Source organism: Rousettus aegyptiacus, unplaced genomic scaffold, assembly GCF_014176215.1.
Source record: "Rousettus aegyptiacus isolate mRouAeg1 unplaced genomic scaffold, mRouAeg1.p scaffold_m13_p_10, whole genome shotgun sequence".
Taxonomy (NCBI): domain Eukaryota; kingdom Metazoa; phylum Chordata; class Mammalia; order Chiroptera; family Pteropodidae; genus Rousettus; species Rousettus aegyptiacus.
Window position 1 is genome coordinate 40,165,237 of NW_023416285.1, and position 18,389 is coordinate 40,183,625.

Genomic DNA, 18,389 nt, shown 5'->3' on the forward strand with positions numbered 1-18,389 from the left:
ATGAAGGTAGGGCGGTAAGGTAAAAAAGCCTGATTATGAGCCAACTAAAATGAAAAAAGAGGATGCAAACTAAAATTGAAAGAATCTTTATTATCATTTTTTAAAATGGGGAACAGGCTCATGTAAGAGAAAGAACATCGATTTAAAAGGTAGAGAACCTGGATTCTAACCCTTGCTTTGCTGTTAAGACATATGACCCACCATTAGTAATGACTTCATCACAAATAAGATATTTATCTTTTTATAGATCCATCTATTACTGTAATACTTACAGAGGAATTTTCTCTTTTCATCCAAAGTTAATTTGTGGAAAGCCTTCCAAAACATCAGTATAGTAGGATGTGATTTATGGTATCCTTCACCATAATTTGAATTCTTGAGAAAGAGAGGGATAAAAATGGTTTTTAGGGAGAATATGGAGAAGGCGTTCAGAAGAATTGGGGGCATTTTAGTCATCACCTACCTTTTCAAATTGTTCCCAGTCAAAATCAGTATTTCCAACTACTACTGTCATCAGTTCTTCAGGCTTGAAAAGTCTAAGTACCTCCTTGTCACAGATTTTATAAAATCCTCTCTGAAATTCCTCGTAAATTGCCTTTATGGAAGTGTTGAAAATGTAATCAACACACTTAGAAACATAGTCTTTCCTTGAGGGAAACAAACAAAAAGGCCAATAACATACTTTACTAGTGAATAAAATATTATCTACTCCGCCCTTTTTACCATTTCTATTGAGAAACAAGGTAAATTACTTCTGTATAGCACACAACCCAGTACTACCCAGGGATATAAAAACATCTGATCAACTAGAAGGAACTTTGGAGAGAACAGCAGAAGAATTAAGACTGTTTTGTTCCCATTTTCCTAGCCACAGTCAGGATATTTTAAAAACACTAATCTGAATATGATATTCTCCTGCTTAAAATCTTTCAATGCTTCTAACCCTTATGGTAAATTCTAGACCTCCTTAGCAGGGTCAAAAAGCCCTGTATGATCTGACTCTTGCCCTACTCCAGCATCTTCCCACTTTCATCTGCATGCCTGGCCTCACTGCCTCTCTTGTAGTTAGGCCACGACATACAGTGTTTCCTCTTTACCTGGATGTCAATCATTCATCAGAGTTCGATATGAACATGACTTTCTCAGGTTTGGTTCTCTGTTCCTCTTTCCCTCTCTGTTTACAACACATGTCACTTGCGTGAAAATTATTTATGCAAAGTCTGTCTTGTCCACTACATGATGAATTTCCTGATGGCACAGTTGCTATTGGAGGTATTTCCACCAGACACTCACCAGAAACATGATAGTCTCCCACCCTTTAAGCTTTTTTCTTGAGCCTATCTAAATTAACCCCTCTCACCCTCCCATGTATCCAGTGCGTTGGTAAATGTTTAACAACCAGTTTTCCCAAAAGGAGAAAAAAGGAACCCTCATTTGCAGCATTTACCGATTTCTATGGTATAAATATTCCCACCATGGCTGATTTCAAGCTACTAGTACTTTAATAATAAACTCTCGACATTTTTTAAAATTTAACAGTCAGGTCTCACGGGCTGGTACAGGCTGGTACCAGCTGATTCCAGCATACTTCCTCCACCTGTAATTCTATAGTCTCTTAATGGATTTAATTTTCTTCAGAGTGTTCATCTTTGTCTGACATTCTTTTACATAATAATTTGTGTACTGTCTTTCTGTCCTACTGGAATTTAAACTCCAGAGTTTGTCCTTTTTCACTGCTGTATCTCTGGTACCTAGACTAGGGCCTGGTACAGAGTAGGGACTCAAAAAGAATTGTTGAATGAATAACTAATGAAAAGTGCCACAAAGGAAATATTTAATTCTGACTCATTTCTCTCCTTCCCTTACCCTGTAACCTTATTTTTTTAAATGATGAGGAGCAAAAATGATCAACTGAGAAGCTAAAATACATTTATAAAGTATAGCGATACAAACATTTTATGTGTATTCAAAGCAGATATTCTAGGTCCCAAAACTTACTTGTTGGTTTGGTCCACAAGTACAGAGGTCCCATTTGGAATTAAATCAACATCACTGTGGTCCCAATGTAGCTGTAATAAATATATTCAGGTAGCAAACATGAAAGAAAGTCTGAATAATCAACCATAATACCATTATTGCCAGTACATTCTTCCCTATGAAATTTTAAATAACTGGAAGCTAAATAATTTATGTAGTTCAGCCTTTTCAATACATATAAGAATTAAAAAACTATCCTACTATATGTTGCACATTGCTGTTAAGCATATATTGATCCATTGAGTTATTTACACTGATTAAATAATTGCTTGTATTTTCACTTTATTTAAGAGTACGCAGACAAGGTATTAAATGAGGAACAGGTTGGGGGAAAGTTGTGTAATACTGAGGTAAAATACTCTCCAAAAAAGGAATCCCGTATTTGAGATACTATAATAATTATTTTTTAAAAAGATTAAACCTAAACTATAACCCGGCATTCATTAGTACTCACAGAAAAATGTATGTAAAGTTCTTCTCCAATGTCATCAGCTTCATAATTTAGAACTTCTTGCAAATTCCTAATGAAAATTTCGATTCAAAAATTATATTTATTGATCTTATAAAATTTTAAAAGTAATAAATTTTCAATTGAAAAATTTTGGCCACTACATTATAAAATGCCACGTAAATTACCTCCTCTACCTTCACACACCCTCTTCCTTAAGTGAACTTCTATTTACAATTTTGATTGGTTGGACCACTGCTAAAACATAGAAACTGCTGAGTCTTGGTGGAATTACAAAAAGGAGCCCCTTCCTATAAACCAGTAATTCAATCAGGGGTGTTTTTGCCCCACCCCCCAGGGGACATTTGCAAAATCTGGAGACATCTTTGGTTGTCACATTGAGAGGAGGGTAGCAACGCTATATGTGGCTCACTATCCCTGCGATGCCCAGAACAGCCTTCCTCAAGAAAGGGTTATCCAGTGTAAAATCTCAGCCGTTGCCTTCGACTGCAGGGTGAGCAGTGGAAATCTAGCCAGTTTATTCTTCCATTAACAGTACAATGGAAGAGAATCCTTTTTCTCAATCTATTGTCAACTCTATATTTTATGAAAAACTTTTTAACAGTTGTCAATCTATAAACAGAAAAATAACATCTCCTTTTCATTTGTATTTCCTCAGTTACTAGTAAGATTGAGCATATTTTCATTTTTTGATTAACCATATATATACATATGTGTGATGAGTCACATACATATTTATATCTCAGAGGTACTAATCCTTTTTCTATCATACAGGTTGCCAGTATTTTCCTCACAGGATATAGTTTGCCTTTTAAATTAGAACAAGTATTTTCCAATCCTTAAAAAGTGAAGTCGATAACGTGCTGATTTATTTAAATAAATTAAATAAGATTAAATAAGATTTACTCAAAATGAATATAGCATGCATGATTCTCATTAAGAAAATTGTGTACTGTCAAAAGCAACTGTTTCCATCTTGATAAATTCAAGAGACCAGTCTGTTTATTGTACCACTTGATAATTAGACAAACATTTGGCTTTTCTACATTTTTGAAGGTTTACTTGATTAGAAGTCATGCTAAACATTCAAATTCATCTAAAGACCATACAAATTGAAGACCTTGTCCGTTAGTGTGTGTGCGCGCATGTGTGTGCATGTGTGTGCATGTAACACCATTTATGCCTAAACAATTGAGACTTCCTAGATCCAGCCCTAGGAAGTGGTATAAATATTACCTCCCCAAAAGAGGACTGAGTTCTTTTAAATCTTCCAATGATGGCTTTTGACCCAGAAGTTTCTTAAACAGAGCCAGGGGGAAAGGAAGATTGGCAACATTTGAATTGTACAGGGAGAGTCCACACAACATTCCGAAGAGGAAATATCTCTTCTTCTCAAATTTAGGCTGAAAAAGGAGATGAAAAAAATCCCTAATGTATTATAAATAATCAATAATAATAATCCGAAGGGATAATTAGATTAATCCAAATTGTTTTTTGTTCCCTTTTATAAAAGTAACAAATTAGAAACAAAATAAGCTTCAGAAAAGTAAAAATTTGAGGTTCTTGCACAGCCTATAATACAATTTAAAATTCTTCCATAAGTTAAAATGCAAATTAAGAGTTTAGACTATTAATAACTGAATTTACTTTCTGTAACTAATAGCATATCTAGAATATAAAAAAATACACTCAGCCTTATAAACTAAGGTTTTCAATATTTAATACTACAGTCTTTGCCTTCAAATTCATGTAGAAAAGTGACACTGTGGATGAAAGGGTATACTTTATCTATACTTTCAGTGGGTATCAGGTATATCAGATATGTGTCTGATGAGTGGTGTCCCCTTTGGCAATATAGCCCTCAACTTAGGTGTGCTTACAGGGATAAGCATATGGGTCAGGGAAGGTGACTGATACTATTGACTATGAAGGTAGGTGGAAAGAAGAAGAAAAGAGTCCTGATGAAATTGGCTTCACTCTCTTTTCTGTACTTTGTAGTCCCAGATGAAGGAAAACACTGGCCACATCTGGCCAGGCCATCACTACAGCCCACCTGAGAGATCACTATCCTGCAAATTTTTAAGATTCTGATCTCAGTGCCAGCCTTGCAGTTAGCAGGCGCATGACTCTGGAGCACTCACATAATAGTCTATGTCTCAGTCTACTTGTCCTATTTTCTTCTCAGAGTAATTAAGAGGATAAATATTAAAAATCCCTTTGAATTTTGAAAATGAGTTAAAAATACAAGTATTCTTCGAAGGTGACCTCCTCTAACCTATTCAGTCTTATTTCCTGTAGTTGTAACATATCCTCTGGTTCTAGTGATTTTCTCTCTTCACTGAGCCATACACAAGTCAGACTTCTGTTTTCCATCTAGCAGTATAGCACAATGCTTAAGAGTAAGGGTTTTGGGGTTGGAGAGTCCTGAATTCATATCCTAGCTTTATCACTTACTAGTTGTATGTCTAGTTTATTTAATCTCCCTGTGCCTCAGTTTATTTATCTGTAAAATGGGGACAAACTACTCACCTCACATAGTTGATCTGAGGTTTCTTTTCTCTTCTCCATCTCCCATTTACATCTCTTTGACCTATTTTGTCCCTAGCCTTAATATAAACCTTGGGTGTTCTACTTTTCCATGACATTTTCTCCAATCACTTCAGTCCCCCTTGATTTTTTTTTTTGTCCTAATAAAGAATCCTTTAAATTTGGATATTGCCCTAAAGTTTTCATAGTGCTTTCATACTTGGATATATACCATATTTTGTTTCATTTTCACAACAGTCCTGTGTAGGCAGAGCTGAAATTATGACAGCTATTTTATAAGTAACGAAACTGAAAACTCAGAGAAGCTAAATGACACACCCATCACTCAGGACTGTAACTCTGGGCTTCTAATTCTACACCAGTGCTTCCTTCCCCATTCGACCATGCTGAACTATTACACATAGTCAGCAAACCATAATTTAGAAACAATTGCTAAAGTTCCTGGTGTCTTAGTCTTATCACTCCATCTACATACGCAAAAAGTTTCAAGAGGAAAGGGATTGTGTCACATACCAATTTGAATCTCCCACAATATTTAATACAATGTAGAACTTCTAGAAAGAGTCAATAAGTGCTTGTTTACTGACTGATAAAAATCCTACCACTTGTACACCTTGACCATTTGGAGGTTCATTCTTTCTTAAAAAGATACAAAACACTTTTCAGTACTTTTTGCCACCCATTCATCTTTCTCCTCTTCTCTGTACTCTGGTCTCCAAATTTCTACCATGTCATTGGGAAGAACATTTAGAAGTATATCGGAAAGGGGGTTCAATAAATTGAAGCTCAACATGTGATTGTTTTCAGAATTATTTACTCTGTGTTGTTAAAAGAAAAATGAAGACAAGTTTTTGTTACTTTAAGGAAACGTTTACATTTCAAGAATCTTTATAAAAATATAATCATTGCGGAAAGGAATCATCTTATTAGAATTAACAATTATTTCTAGAATTCTATTAATAATTTCTCTCCTAACTTGAGACACTCTAGATTACTGCCTCTCAAAATTTAGGAAACCACTCAAATATTCATCAACGGGTGGCTAGATAAACAAAGTGTAGTACAGCAATACAATGGAATACTACTCAGCAATAAAAGAGAATGAACTATAGATATATACAACAACATACATGAGTCTCAACAAAATTATGCTGAATGAAAGAGCACAGACACAAAGACTACTTATGACTCCATTTAGGTAGAATTTTAGGGAATTCAAACTACTCTACAGTGACAGTAGTTGCCTGGATATGGAGTGGAAGGCAGGAGAGAAATAGAAGCAGGAAAGGTATAAGATACGAGGAAACTTTGGGGGATGATGTATATGTTCACTGATTGGTGAAAGTTTCATGGGTATATATATCAAATTAGACAATTTATATGCAGTTTATTGTATCTCAAATATACTTCATTAAAGCTGTTTAAAAGTTTAATATGCATATGATTCACCTGAGGATCTTTTAAAATACATGGTCTGATCTAGGGTAGGGCCTGAGATTCTGTTTTATTCACAGCTCCCAGGTGATGCTAGAGGTGCTGCTCTGTGGACCACGTTTTGAGTAGCAAGGCTGTATATGACCTGATTTTACATTATTATGTATAGTTCTCATGTTGCAGTGTATGGTATACATTTTGTTCTGAAACAACTGTAAGAAAATCGGTAAAATACTTACATTGACAGGAATCCACATGTAGGAACCTTCTTCAGGATATATGAACATTCCATATTCTGCCTTGGTCATCTCTTCAAATATACAGTGGAAGAACTCGGACTGTACCCCTACACCCAGAGAACTAATTTCTTTAATAAATTCAATCTGAGGAAAGAGAACATACTCCCAGGATTAAAATATAATGCCTTGATCTTTATGGAAAAATTCCAAACCTCCTACAGTCACAAGAATTCTCAGAATCCCACTCCCCTTACCTCACTGCAATCTGTTCTCCCTCAGCTTGCTACTGAGATGCCATGAACCTATTTATTGTCAGATTATTGTATAGTTCGTGCATGGGTCCTTTACACTGCTACATGAACCAAGTAAAGGGAATTGATTCTAGCATGTTGACCGGCAACTTGAAACAAATTCTGATGTGCTTCAAACCTGTAGTCCACTAAATCCCCTGATTTTTCTATCATGTTGTCTGTCTGCATCTCATCATTTAGACTTCACAACTTTAGCTCCAGTCAGCTCCTGCCTCTCCCCTCATTGGGACTTATGATAAACAGTCCTCCTGGTCAGCCTGGGCATAGCAGCTTTGCAGGAACCATCAGACCTGATTGCCCATAACCTTTGTGGGAAATCAATATGAACTAGTCCCTCTATTTTATTTACTTTTACTTTATTATTAATTATTATTATTATTTATGCCTACAGCACCTGGTCTTCCTATGTGATCTCCCATCCAAGTACTAACCAGCCCTGACCCTGCTTAGCTTCCGAGATCAGTCATCAGGCTTGTTCAGGGTGGCATGGCCGTAGACCATGGACTGTGGCTCCCCTGGGATGCAAACCCAGGAACTTCTGCATGTAAAGCAGATGTACTAATCGCTACACTATGGAACCATGTTCTAGTCCCTCTATTTTAAAGTTCACCTTTGGGCTTTGTGGCCAAGTACACTCCTGGTTTGCCTCTTCTTTTCTACTTCCTTTCCTGGCTAATTTCTTTTTATCTTTTTAATATAAGCATAACTAAGCTTAACTAAGAGTTCTCTTTCTCTACTCTTTTTCTGGAAGATCTTAACTGCTGCCACTTTTGGCCAGAGACCATAATCTCCAAGGGCCTGTGTCACATTCCATCTGGATATTCCAATAACAAATTAAGCTTTCTTCCGATTTTCCTATTTCTAGCAAGTCTGCCTTCACTGTAGTCAGGACGAACTCATCATGAGCCTTTACAGCCTTGCCTTGTTCAGAGTCTATATTTTGATAGGATCTCTCTTGAACTTTACCTTCTTACTTCTGTCATTTCCTATAAACAGAATCATTTTCTACTCATCTCCTCATAGTCACAATTTAAAGGAAAGGAGATATCGAGGGAGATATACAACTGGAAAGTCTGCCTTATAATATATTTAACTGTGTTTCCCATTTGAGTCCCATGCTGGGAAATATCCCTCTTCTGTCTGAGTCTCACCCTCCAGGTTCTGGTTTCTTACCTGAGACCCTAACTCTCCCCTTCATGCGTGATATCAGGAAAATTCACTCCCTTCTAGACAGACTCCAGCTCTAACCTACAGAGTTAGTCATTATTTTATGGCCTCAATAAGGAAAATAATCTGAGGTAACACACAATAAAATTCCTGCAGGCGCCCGTATGAGAATTGGAGCTATTGATACAATCAACAAGCAGCAGGTGGAACAGATACGTTTCCTATATTTTGGTTCTAGTTTTAGTTATAGACCTTCCATTGCTACATTGGTTCCAAACAGCCATGTGATTTTGCAGTTCCTCTCATTATAGAGGCTGAATATATTACACCAGCCGTTGCTGTAGGTTCAGCCATGTGACTTGCTTTGACTAGAGCAATGTTTGTTGTGTGACTGGGCTTGTTATTGTGTACCTCTGGCACTGCTGTGAGAAGAAGAATCTTGCTGATCTCAGGAAGAAGATGAAAAACATAGGAAGCAGTGCCAAACTATCCTGTCAGGCCTAGCCTATATCAGCCAATCACTAGCCAATTCCCAAACGTGTAAACGCGTGCATACAAAATCCGCTAAACTACTCAGATGAGTAGCTTTCAACATAGATCAGCAGACCCTCATCTGAGCTGAAGATCTGTAAAATAAAGTATTGTTACTTTTAATCATTAAGCTTTGGGATGATTCATTATGCAATATTTTATAGCCATTGGTAACTGCTAGTTAACTCATAATCCCAATGTGCAATTAAACATCCCATACCTTTTCTCTGAAGGGTAAGCAAGGAATTCTGGACATAAGGCTGATAACTATAGTTGTAAATGTAGGCTCTTCCTTTGCTATATTATGTAGACGTTTCCCTCCCACATTACTAAAAATGTCCAGTGAGACTTTTTACCGTACCACTAATGGTTTCTGGAGGTCGGTGACTTCAGCTTGGCTTAATTGCCGCAGAGCATCTTCAGTTAGGTGTTTTCGCCTGACTCTAAATAATGGAGGGTATTTATTCCCTTTTGGTGGAATCTGTTGCCCAATCTCTTCTGAGTCCTAGAAAAAGAAATATTTTAGGAATCCTCATAGGAATACTAGGAAGTGTTTAGTATTTCAAATAAACCTATTTTGTATAGCATACAATTATGCCTATCATTGCTCTATATACTCATATATTATAATTATTTAAGGAAAAGGGCATCATATCTGCACTGTGTAAGATAAAGAGATCGTAAGATATGTAAAGCTATGAAACTAGGAATCGTGTACAGGGGATTAATCATCATAGATGTATAGCTAAGTAATCAAGCAATAGCAGTATTCAACATTCTGAGACATTAATCCACCAGTCTTAAGCAGAGTGTTAGCACAGTCATCCTCTATCATATAAGAGCAATTTAGGAGCTCATGGATAATGTTAGATGTAGAAAAAAAGACTAGAGGAAAGACTTGCACAGAGAAGATCCACACTTCTTCAAATAACTATGATCCAGCTACCAAATTTGCATGGGGGCTCCCTAAAATTATGCCAGTGGTGGCCTCATTTTCTTCCTAGCATTGTTCTCTGTCACCCTACATAATACTTTCATTAAGCTTTTCTGAATTCTCAACATGTCCTTACCACTTTAGTTTTCTTGTTTCTGCTGAAATCCCTTGGATTAGAAACCTAGTGTTAGAATTATTATTCTTGCTTTGACCTTTAACATTCTCTAGGACTTCAGCAATATCACAGGAATAGTAAAGGCGTGTTTAGGACTCATAAACCAATACAGCTCTCTTGGGGCCTGTGCCTATCCAGGTTTCCAGGCTGGGCATGGTTGCCCATATTAGTACTCCACAAGTATCTCAGAGAAGTGTGCATGTGGCACTGGGCTCGGGAAAGCCCTATCTTAGATCCTGGTACCACTATATACTGAGAAATTATGTGTGATTCCGCTAGATTTTTTTTTTTTTTTTTTTGGCGTTTCCCTAAGATGTTCATTGTAAAGAAGCTCCACATTTGTAGGGAGATGGAACAGGTGCCATTTCTGGTCCTTCCTGGTAGTAGATCATCTCCTGGAGTCCAAGAGTCTGCAGCTCTGTGACATTTCAGTAATACTGACTGCTAAGCAACATTTCCTGGGCTTTAAGTGACAGCGGGTGGCCAGCAATATCCTCCACTGACTACAGCAGGGAGAAGTGTATGTGGCCTGCTGTAGGCCTACCCTTCTCTCACCTAACCAAGAATTGGACTAGAAACCTGCATTATATCTTATTTTAAAGTTTCTCTACTCCTATTCTCCATCTATTGATTTCACATTTCTACATTTATGCATTTGAATTGGTAATCCAGTTTGCAACTTACAATTTTGACTATGTCCATCATCTCTCCTTTGGAGGAAAAAATTCTGCAGTCTTTTCTAACCTCACTCATGACAACTGCAACTAAGAGTTTTCTTGTCCTCATACATTTCCCTATCCTTTATGATATACAACCTGCCTAGGTCCACTATCCACTCAATTCTCACTGACAGAGTAAACAGGTTAGACAGAACATTGCTGTAGAAGAAAATACCACAGAGGGCAGGACTTGCTTAAAGGAAATTTAAGGGTAAGTTTGGTTTGGGAAGGAAATAATCTATTTCCTGCCATTACCAGGGATGTTAGGAAATTTTTTTTAAAAAGAGATGGCTGGGAAACAAAAGAGATGTCCAAGTCTAATCTGATGACAGACACTAATAACAGTAACTAGAAAGAGAGTCCTTATCTATGGAATGCTTTTAGCAGGTTGTACTTTGCCCATCTAGGTTGCTTATTATAAATAGATGTGGAATTCATAGATTTATCGGGCATGGCTCATTGGAAAAAGTCATATAAGCTATGGAATTAATAAGGTCTCCTTTCGTGCATGTGATAGCCCAGACTTCTCCATGCTTCACCTGGAAGGCCTATATCTTTTGAATTATTAGTAAAAGTCCTGGGTATTTTCTGATTCCTACATGTCTTTAAAGTAGAAACACGATAAATAGGTATGAACTTTTCATGAGGAATGGCCTAGAAAACAAGTGTCAGCAATCGAAAAACATTTGAAAAATTGTTAGCATAATGTCTGGGGGCAGGGCGAGCATAACTGAGAACTAAGGCTGATGAGCTGATGATGACAAGAGAGACAAAATAACATGTAAGTGTTAAATGGGAATAGTACAACTACCAGAAAAAGAACAGAGAGAGAGAGAGTAAATGGAAAATAGAATAAACTGACCGATTGATTCATAGGCATTATCTGAAGATAAAAGAATCACTTGGGGCTTACAAATCAAGCTCTAAGACTCTTAAGCAAATAAAAAAATCAAAAGACTAACAATTAAGAATATAGTACAGGAACTAAAACTGGATAGAGAAGAGAGAAAATACAGTTAGTTGATCGTTTCAGTATTGCTCATAGTAGGAAAGACAATGGATATTATATAAAAACGGTGAGGACTCAGGCATCATATAATAATGAGAAATGTAAATTAAAATTAAACTGAAATAGCATGGTTAACCCATCAAATTGAAAAAGATCACAAAGCCCGATAACACTCTGCATTGATGAGAGTGTATCTAAGAGGCATTTCATACATTTCTGGTAGTAACATAAATTGGTACAACTTCTATGTACAGAACACTTAATAATTAAAGAAAAACGGTTATTCATCATTCTACCTTCCTATATGAATGAATTTTTAGAGTAGCCAAAGGGCTCTAATTAATGAGGAAAAGTTCTTTACTTTAAATTTATAAACTGAAACAATTCAGTTTATAATTTTAGAATGAATGATAAGATTAGAAATATTGCCATTTTGCAAACCTCCAAATAATGGATGGAATTATTAAGTAAATGGTTGATGGGAAACATTACAGTGGAAAAATCATGTGGTCACCAACTGAACCCACTGATAAATATTAGCATAAATAAGAGTGAAATAACCAGAAATAATGATGTATGGAGAGTGAAAAGAAAGTAGGCCTGGGATTTGCTTCAAACTACTTTTGGCAAAATTGTAACTACAAAAACAGCAAAAGTGATAGATGAAAGTGGGCAAAATGCTGATGACTGCTGAAACTTTGTGATGAGGTTCATTACACCACTATATCTTGTATATGTTTGAAATTTACACAATAAAAAAAGGCATACTTACCATCATTTTTAAAGAAGAATCAGCTTGCCATAATTTAATTTTGGATAGTAAATTAAAGACAAATGGAAATTCACTGAAAATAACGTAACTGCATTTTTCTTCAGGTTTCTAAAAAAAATAAAGGTAACAGTTTTGATAATAAAAAGAAAAGAAGAACTTCACTCCTTTACCTTATCACCTTAAATTATTTCCCTCTATACTTTTTGGAATCTGTTTTTAAAATCCAAATTACTTAGAAACAAATTGCTAAGAAAATGCATTTGTTTTGTGAATGAAAGCTGTTTAAGTTTTTTAATGATCATTTAATTTAACATGCAGCATTATAATAAAGAAATGTTCAAATATCGATTAATCAAAGAGACACCTACATAGCTCCTAATGTGTCCCCCTTTAAAGAATGAAAATTTTCAGAAGTAAAAAATGTTACTTTTACCTTGTTGTTATCCTTAGAGAGCACTCGTCTTCTTTCTCCATGAAAGTTCAACCAGTTGGAGAGTTCATTTATGTTGAAAGCATTTTCTGGTAGTTGACTGTTAGTTTTATTTGCCTTAAAAAGAATATGACCCACAAATATCATTTTCTATCAATAAATGATTTAATCTATTATATATGTGGCTATTATATAGATAATCAGAATAGAGTTCTAAAAACCCAATGCATTTGTTGATGATAGAGTTCTATAAAACTTCCATTGTTTGATCTACAATTTCTCCAATTTTCATAAATATTATAAAAAGATATAAGATGTTGGCACTGGAGATTAGTAACTCAATTCTTAGGGCACAGTTTTACTGGAAACAGTTTCTAGATCTTGAGAATAAACGCACCATAAAAATCCAACGTGCTTTTGACAAATTCAGCCCTTTCTCCATTAAATAATGAATATTAATTTAGCACACACTATTTGTCAGGTGTGGGACAAAACATAAACTAACAATTGTCTTGGCTTACACATTAACTTACTGTCTGGTATAGTAGTCAGCAAACTCTTTCTTAAATCCAGACAGGAAATATTTCAGATTGGGACCATACATACTCTGGTGCAACTCTTCAACCCTGCCATTGTTTGGCACAAAATAATCATAGACAATATGAAAACAAGCCTGGATGTGTTCCAAAAAAAATTTAATCTATAAAAACAGGAGGCTGTTCATGGGTGTAAATTGCCAACCCATGACCCATAATCTACTAAGTAAAAACAATAAGTAATCAGACATCTAGGATACAGTTTCTGATCAGAGAAGGACTTAAGGAGTTCAGGAAAGCTTTTCAGAGGAAGACATGCTGGAAAATCAATAATCTAAATAAACGTCCATCAAATCAAACTAATCCAAAAAGTAGAAGGCAGGAAATAAAGAATCTAAAAACATAAAGAGATAAAAACCAGATGTAGAGGAGAGAGGATCAACAAATAAAAAGTTTGGGATAAAACTACAGATTGTGATGTGTACTTTTTCTTAATGAGAGAAGCCCACTACAAAACATCTTAAATCCTGATAAGGTTTCTCACTTTTTAAATCTCTAATTACTTTATGCCAAACATTTACCTTTTATACATTATTTTTAAAAAATTTGACTCCACATGATTCATATTTGTCTTCTTTATTCCAATCAGCCATTCACAATAGCATCAAAAACAATGAAATACTTAAAAAGAAATTTAACCAAGGAGATGAAAGATTTGTGCACTGAAACTCTAAGATGCTGATGAAAGAAACTGAAGAAAACACAAGTAAATAGAAATACATCCCATGTTCATGGATTAATATTGATAAAATATTCATACTACCTAAAGATGTCTATAGATTCAATGTAATTTCTTTCAAAATTTCGATGGCATTTTTCACATAAATAGAAAAAACCATCCTAAAATTTGTATGAAACCACGAAAGACCTTGAATAGTCAAAGAGATTCCAAGAAAGAAGAACATTTCTAGAATTATCACACTTCCTGACTTACAGCTATACTCTAAAGCCATAGTAATCCAAACATTATAGTACTGGCATAAAAAATAGACACATAGACCAATGGAACAGATTCAAGAGACCAGAAATAAACCCTTGCATATTTGACAAGGGAGCCAAGAATACTTTGTGGAGAAAGGATAGTCTCTTCAATAAATGCAGTTGGGACGACTGGATAACTACATGCAGAAAAATGAAATTGGACCCCTATCTTACACCAGTCAGAAAAATTAACTTGAAATGGATTAAAGACTTAAACATAAAACCATAAAACCCCTAGAAGAAAGCATATGGGAAAAGTTCCTTGACATTGGTCTTCACAATTATTTTATTTTATTTCATTTTTGGATATAATACCAAAAGCACAAGCAAAAAAAGCAAAACTTAATAAATGGACTACATCAAACAAGCTTCTGCACAGCAAAAGAAACAGTCAACAAAATGAAAAGGCACTCTATGGAATGGTAGAAAATATCTGCAAATCATATATCTGATAAGGTATTAATATCAAAAACATACAACTCATACAACTAAGGAAAAAAACAATCTGATTATAAAATGGGCAGGGTAACTGAATCGGTATTTTTTTCCCAAGAAGACATACAGATGGCCAACATATACATGAAAAGGTGCTCAACATCAATAATCATCAGGGAAATACAAACCAAAACCACGAGGAGATACACCTGTTAGAATGGCTATCATCAAAATGACAAGAGATAACAAATGTTGATGAGGACGTGGAGAGAAGAGAACCTTGTGCACTATTGGTGAGAATGTAAATTGGTGCAGCCACTATGGAAACAGCATGGAGGTTCCTCAAAAAATTTAGAAATCCCACTTCTAGATATATATCCAAAGGAAATGGAAAGACTATTTGAAAGAGATATCTGCAACCCCATGTTCATTGCTTCATTATTTACAGTAGCCAACACAGGGAAACAACCTAAGCTTACATGGATGGATAAATGGATAAAGAAGATGTGATATATATGCACACTAAGATATTCATTCAGCCATGAAAAGGAAAGAAATCTTTACATTTGTGGTGACTTGAACAGATCTTGAGGGCATTATGCTAAATGAGATAAGGCAAACAGAAAGACAAATACTTTAAGAATTCACTTATATGTGGAATCTACAGAAAAAAAGTAGAATGATAGTTGTCAGGGGCTTGGGGGTGAGGAAAATTGGGAGATGTTGGTCAAAGGGTACAAACTTCTAGTTATAAAATGAATAAATTCTAGAGATCTAATGTACAACATAGTGATTATAGTTAAGAATATTGTACTATATACTTGAAAGTTGCTAAGAGAGTAGATCATAAGGGTATCACCATAATAAAGAAATGGTAATTATATGAGATGATGGAGGAGTTATCAATACTAATGTAGTATTGATATTTCTACTTTTGAAATATCAATACTACATTAGTATTTCTGAAAAGCACTGATTTTTGTAGATAATATTTTCTCCTATGGAGATTGATATTTTGTGGTGAAATATGCTTTGATTGCCATTTAGCAATTTATATTTATAAAGCATCTTATTTTAGCTAATTTTTTAATTGAACAATAGTGACTTTATTCTGTTCTTTTATTTAAAATGCTCCGGCTCCTCCCTATGCCACAGCAAACATTATGTTTACTGGAAGCTTAACCTTAGGTTATTTCTAGATTGTGCTGTGTACTCTAATGAGAATGCTGAATCATTCTCATATTTGAGTATTTGTGCATCTAATAGATTATGTATAATATGTAATATATTCCTCCAGAATCTACTTAGTTAGCAAAACAAGCAAAATTTTGAATTATTAAGGGCTGAAAAAACATTCTTCCTGTTGTGAAAAACATAACAAAACAAGATTCTAAATGGCTGAGACCTAAGGGATTGTGATTTAGTAAAAGGGTATATAAATTCTTTTAGATGAGCCCTTACCTTATGTACTTCTTTCATTGTTCTTAGAAGAGCTATAATGTTGCAGTGACTCCTTTCAGTGTCATCCCAATAATTCATCTGAGCAATGACAGCAGTTTTAAGCATCTGGACCAGTGCATTAAGAGAAGATTCTTGCAAAGATGCCCAACACTTCTCTGAGGGGTGTAAAATTAGCCAAGATAAATATATATTTCCCCCCACACCACATACACACACACACACACACACACACACACACACACAGAAAAAAACCTCCCTCAGTTTTAACTAGGTTCTTTGATGTGAAGAATAGATAATGTTTCTAGTTCTGATGGTATAATCCATAAAATGTCTTTTCTAAGGATATCATCCTGGGCAACATTTATTACAGAAAAAAAATTTTTCCCTTGGAATTATCATTGAAATTAAAAGCTCAAATTCAAGATTCTGTAGAAATGTGCTGATAAGTCATATTTATGTTTGATTACTTGATTGATTTCATGATTTTCAAACTGAAAATTCTATAAGATATTTATTAAGTCTGAAAACATACATAGGTGAATACACACACATACATATATAATGTTATCAGGCATTTTCAGTCTGTAAATATTATCTATGTCTTCAGACTTTATGAATGCCTGGTATATTCTGTAGCTGCTTTTTGGGAAAAGAAGTGGGTGGCTTATATTTCACTGTATATATCCTTTGTACCTTTTAGCTTTGGATCTTGAACACTAGCTCAAAATTGTAGGACACCCTATAGTAAATAAAATAAACAACAAGGACACAAAGCTTAACATTTCTTTTTTTATCACCCTTGGTTAAAATGTTTAAAGCTTTAAAGCAACATGAGCAAAAAGTTTTCAAGTGTGGCTTTATCTTGACTGGATCCTCTATGGTTATTAAACGAATGTCAGAGCCATTACACATGCTTTGTACGATAATAGTAATGATTATAATAGCTTAAGGTTAATCTTTTCGATAATTCACATAACATGTACTTAAACATTTGTATATTTTGAAATCTTCTATATAAAATTTGCTACAACTTCTACTTAAAACAGTGACTCTCTATTGAGAGTACAGATAAAGTGATATAAAAGTAATCGAACTTACTCAGGACTCTTAAAGACTGGTCACTCATTTTACAAACAGCCTCTGCAAATGGAACTACCATTTCCCAGTTTCCAAAATCATGCATCACAGGACATTGTGGAAGCAGAAGGAAAACTGATAACGCTTCTTGGTGTGGAGAACGATATGGAAGAGCTTTGAGCAGATTATCCCTGAGACATGTAGTTATCTGCAATTGAAAGAGGATCAGGGAAAGGCCTAAAATGAGGTATGGGACCAGGGGTTTCATTCAACCACTTTCAGATTGGAATAATCATTTAGGTTTCCTGAAATCTACTGTTCAAATTCCATCACTCCTTGCATCCTAAATGCCCCTAACGTAGTATGTGAGAGCCGGTGCATGAGGAAATAAAAGTAAATCACGCATGTATATACTGAGTGAATCATAGAGGTTGCTCAATTACAAAGTGACAGATCAGGGATCCATATCCAGATCTATCTAACCTAAAATCTACCAAGGCAGAGAAGATGCCACATGTTCACCTCACCAATCTTGTTTTGGCTTCTTCGGTTCACAGAAAGATGGTATTTTCCAGCCTCCCCTGCAGTTAGGTGGGGCCATGTGACTATGTGCTAGTTAACGAAATGTGAGTGAAGGTGATATATGGTACTTCCAGGCATGGCCCCCCTAAAACCTCTCATGTGATCTTTCATATTCTCTTTCCCAATCTGTCAACCAAATAGAAAAGATCTGCTAGAGGATTTAATGGCCCCAGAGCCTAGAACTCCAGAAAGGATGCTGAGTCACTCCTGAGTGAACCTGTGCAAAGGTAGGAAGGGTAGTAGAATATGCCACTCTGGCATGAGGATTATTTTGAGCTGAAGGCAAGTGAGAAAAAGCAGACCCAGAACAAGTTTTCTGCCTTCTCTCTATCTACCTGAAAACAGAATATAAATTTTGAGGAGGAATGTATCTTTCTGCCCTAACTTCCTATACCAAGAAAGGGATAACAAACGGCCTTATCGGTAGAGATGAGCTGGCACTGAGAAAGAGTCTACACAAACCTTACTAACTAGCCCTGATCT

The 18,389-nt window shown here is 35.4% G+C and overlaps 1 protein-coding gene across 1 annotated transcript in view; it reads right to left on the reverse strand.

The window, feature by feature from the left end:
- The window catches only part of LOC107518925 (probable E3 ubiquitin-protein ligase HERC6), a 42,582-nt gene that overhangs the window by 1,774 nt on the left and 22,419 nt on the right, over positions 1 to 18,389 (reverse strand). The window contains exons 12-22 of the mRNA XM_016161038.2: positions 17,346 to 17,532; positions 16,248 to 16,402; positions 12,778 to 12,891; positions 12,345 to 12,452; positions 9,097 to 9,240; positions 6,727 to 6,870; positions 3,743 to 3,909; positions 2,492 to 2,558; positions 1,999 to 2,069; positions 464 to 647; positions 273 to 375 (exon numbers count right to left, since the gene is read on the reverse strand). Of these exons, the coding sequence (XP_016016524.2) occupies positions 273 to 375; positions 464 to 647; positions 1,999 to 2,069; positions 2,492 to 2,558; positions 3,743 to 3,909; positions 6,727 to 6,870; positions 9,097 to 9,240; positions 12,345 to 12,452; positions 12,778 to 12,891; positions 16,248 to 16,402; positions 17,346 to 17,532 (1,444 nt within the window). The remainder of the gene's footprint in view (positions 1 to 272; positions 376 to 463; positions 648 to 1,998; positions 2,070 to 2,491; positions 2,559 to 3,742; positions 3,910 to 6,726; positions 6,871 to 9,096; positions 9,241 to 12,344; positions 12,453 to 12,777; positions 12,892 to 16,247; positions 16,403 to 17,345; positions 17,533 to 18,389) is intronic.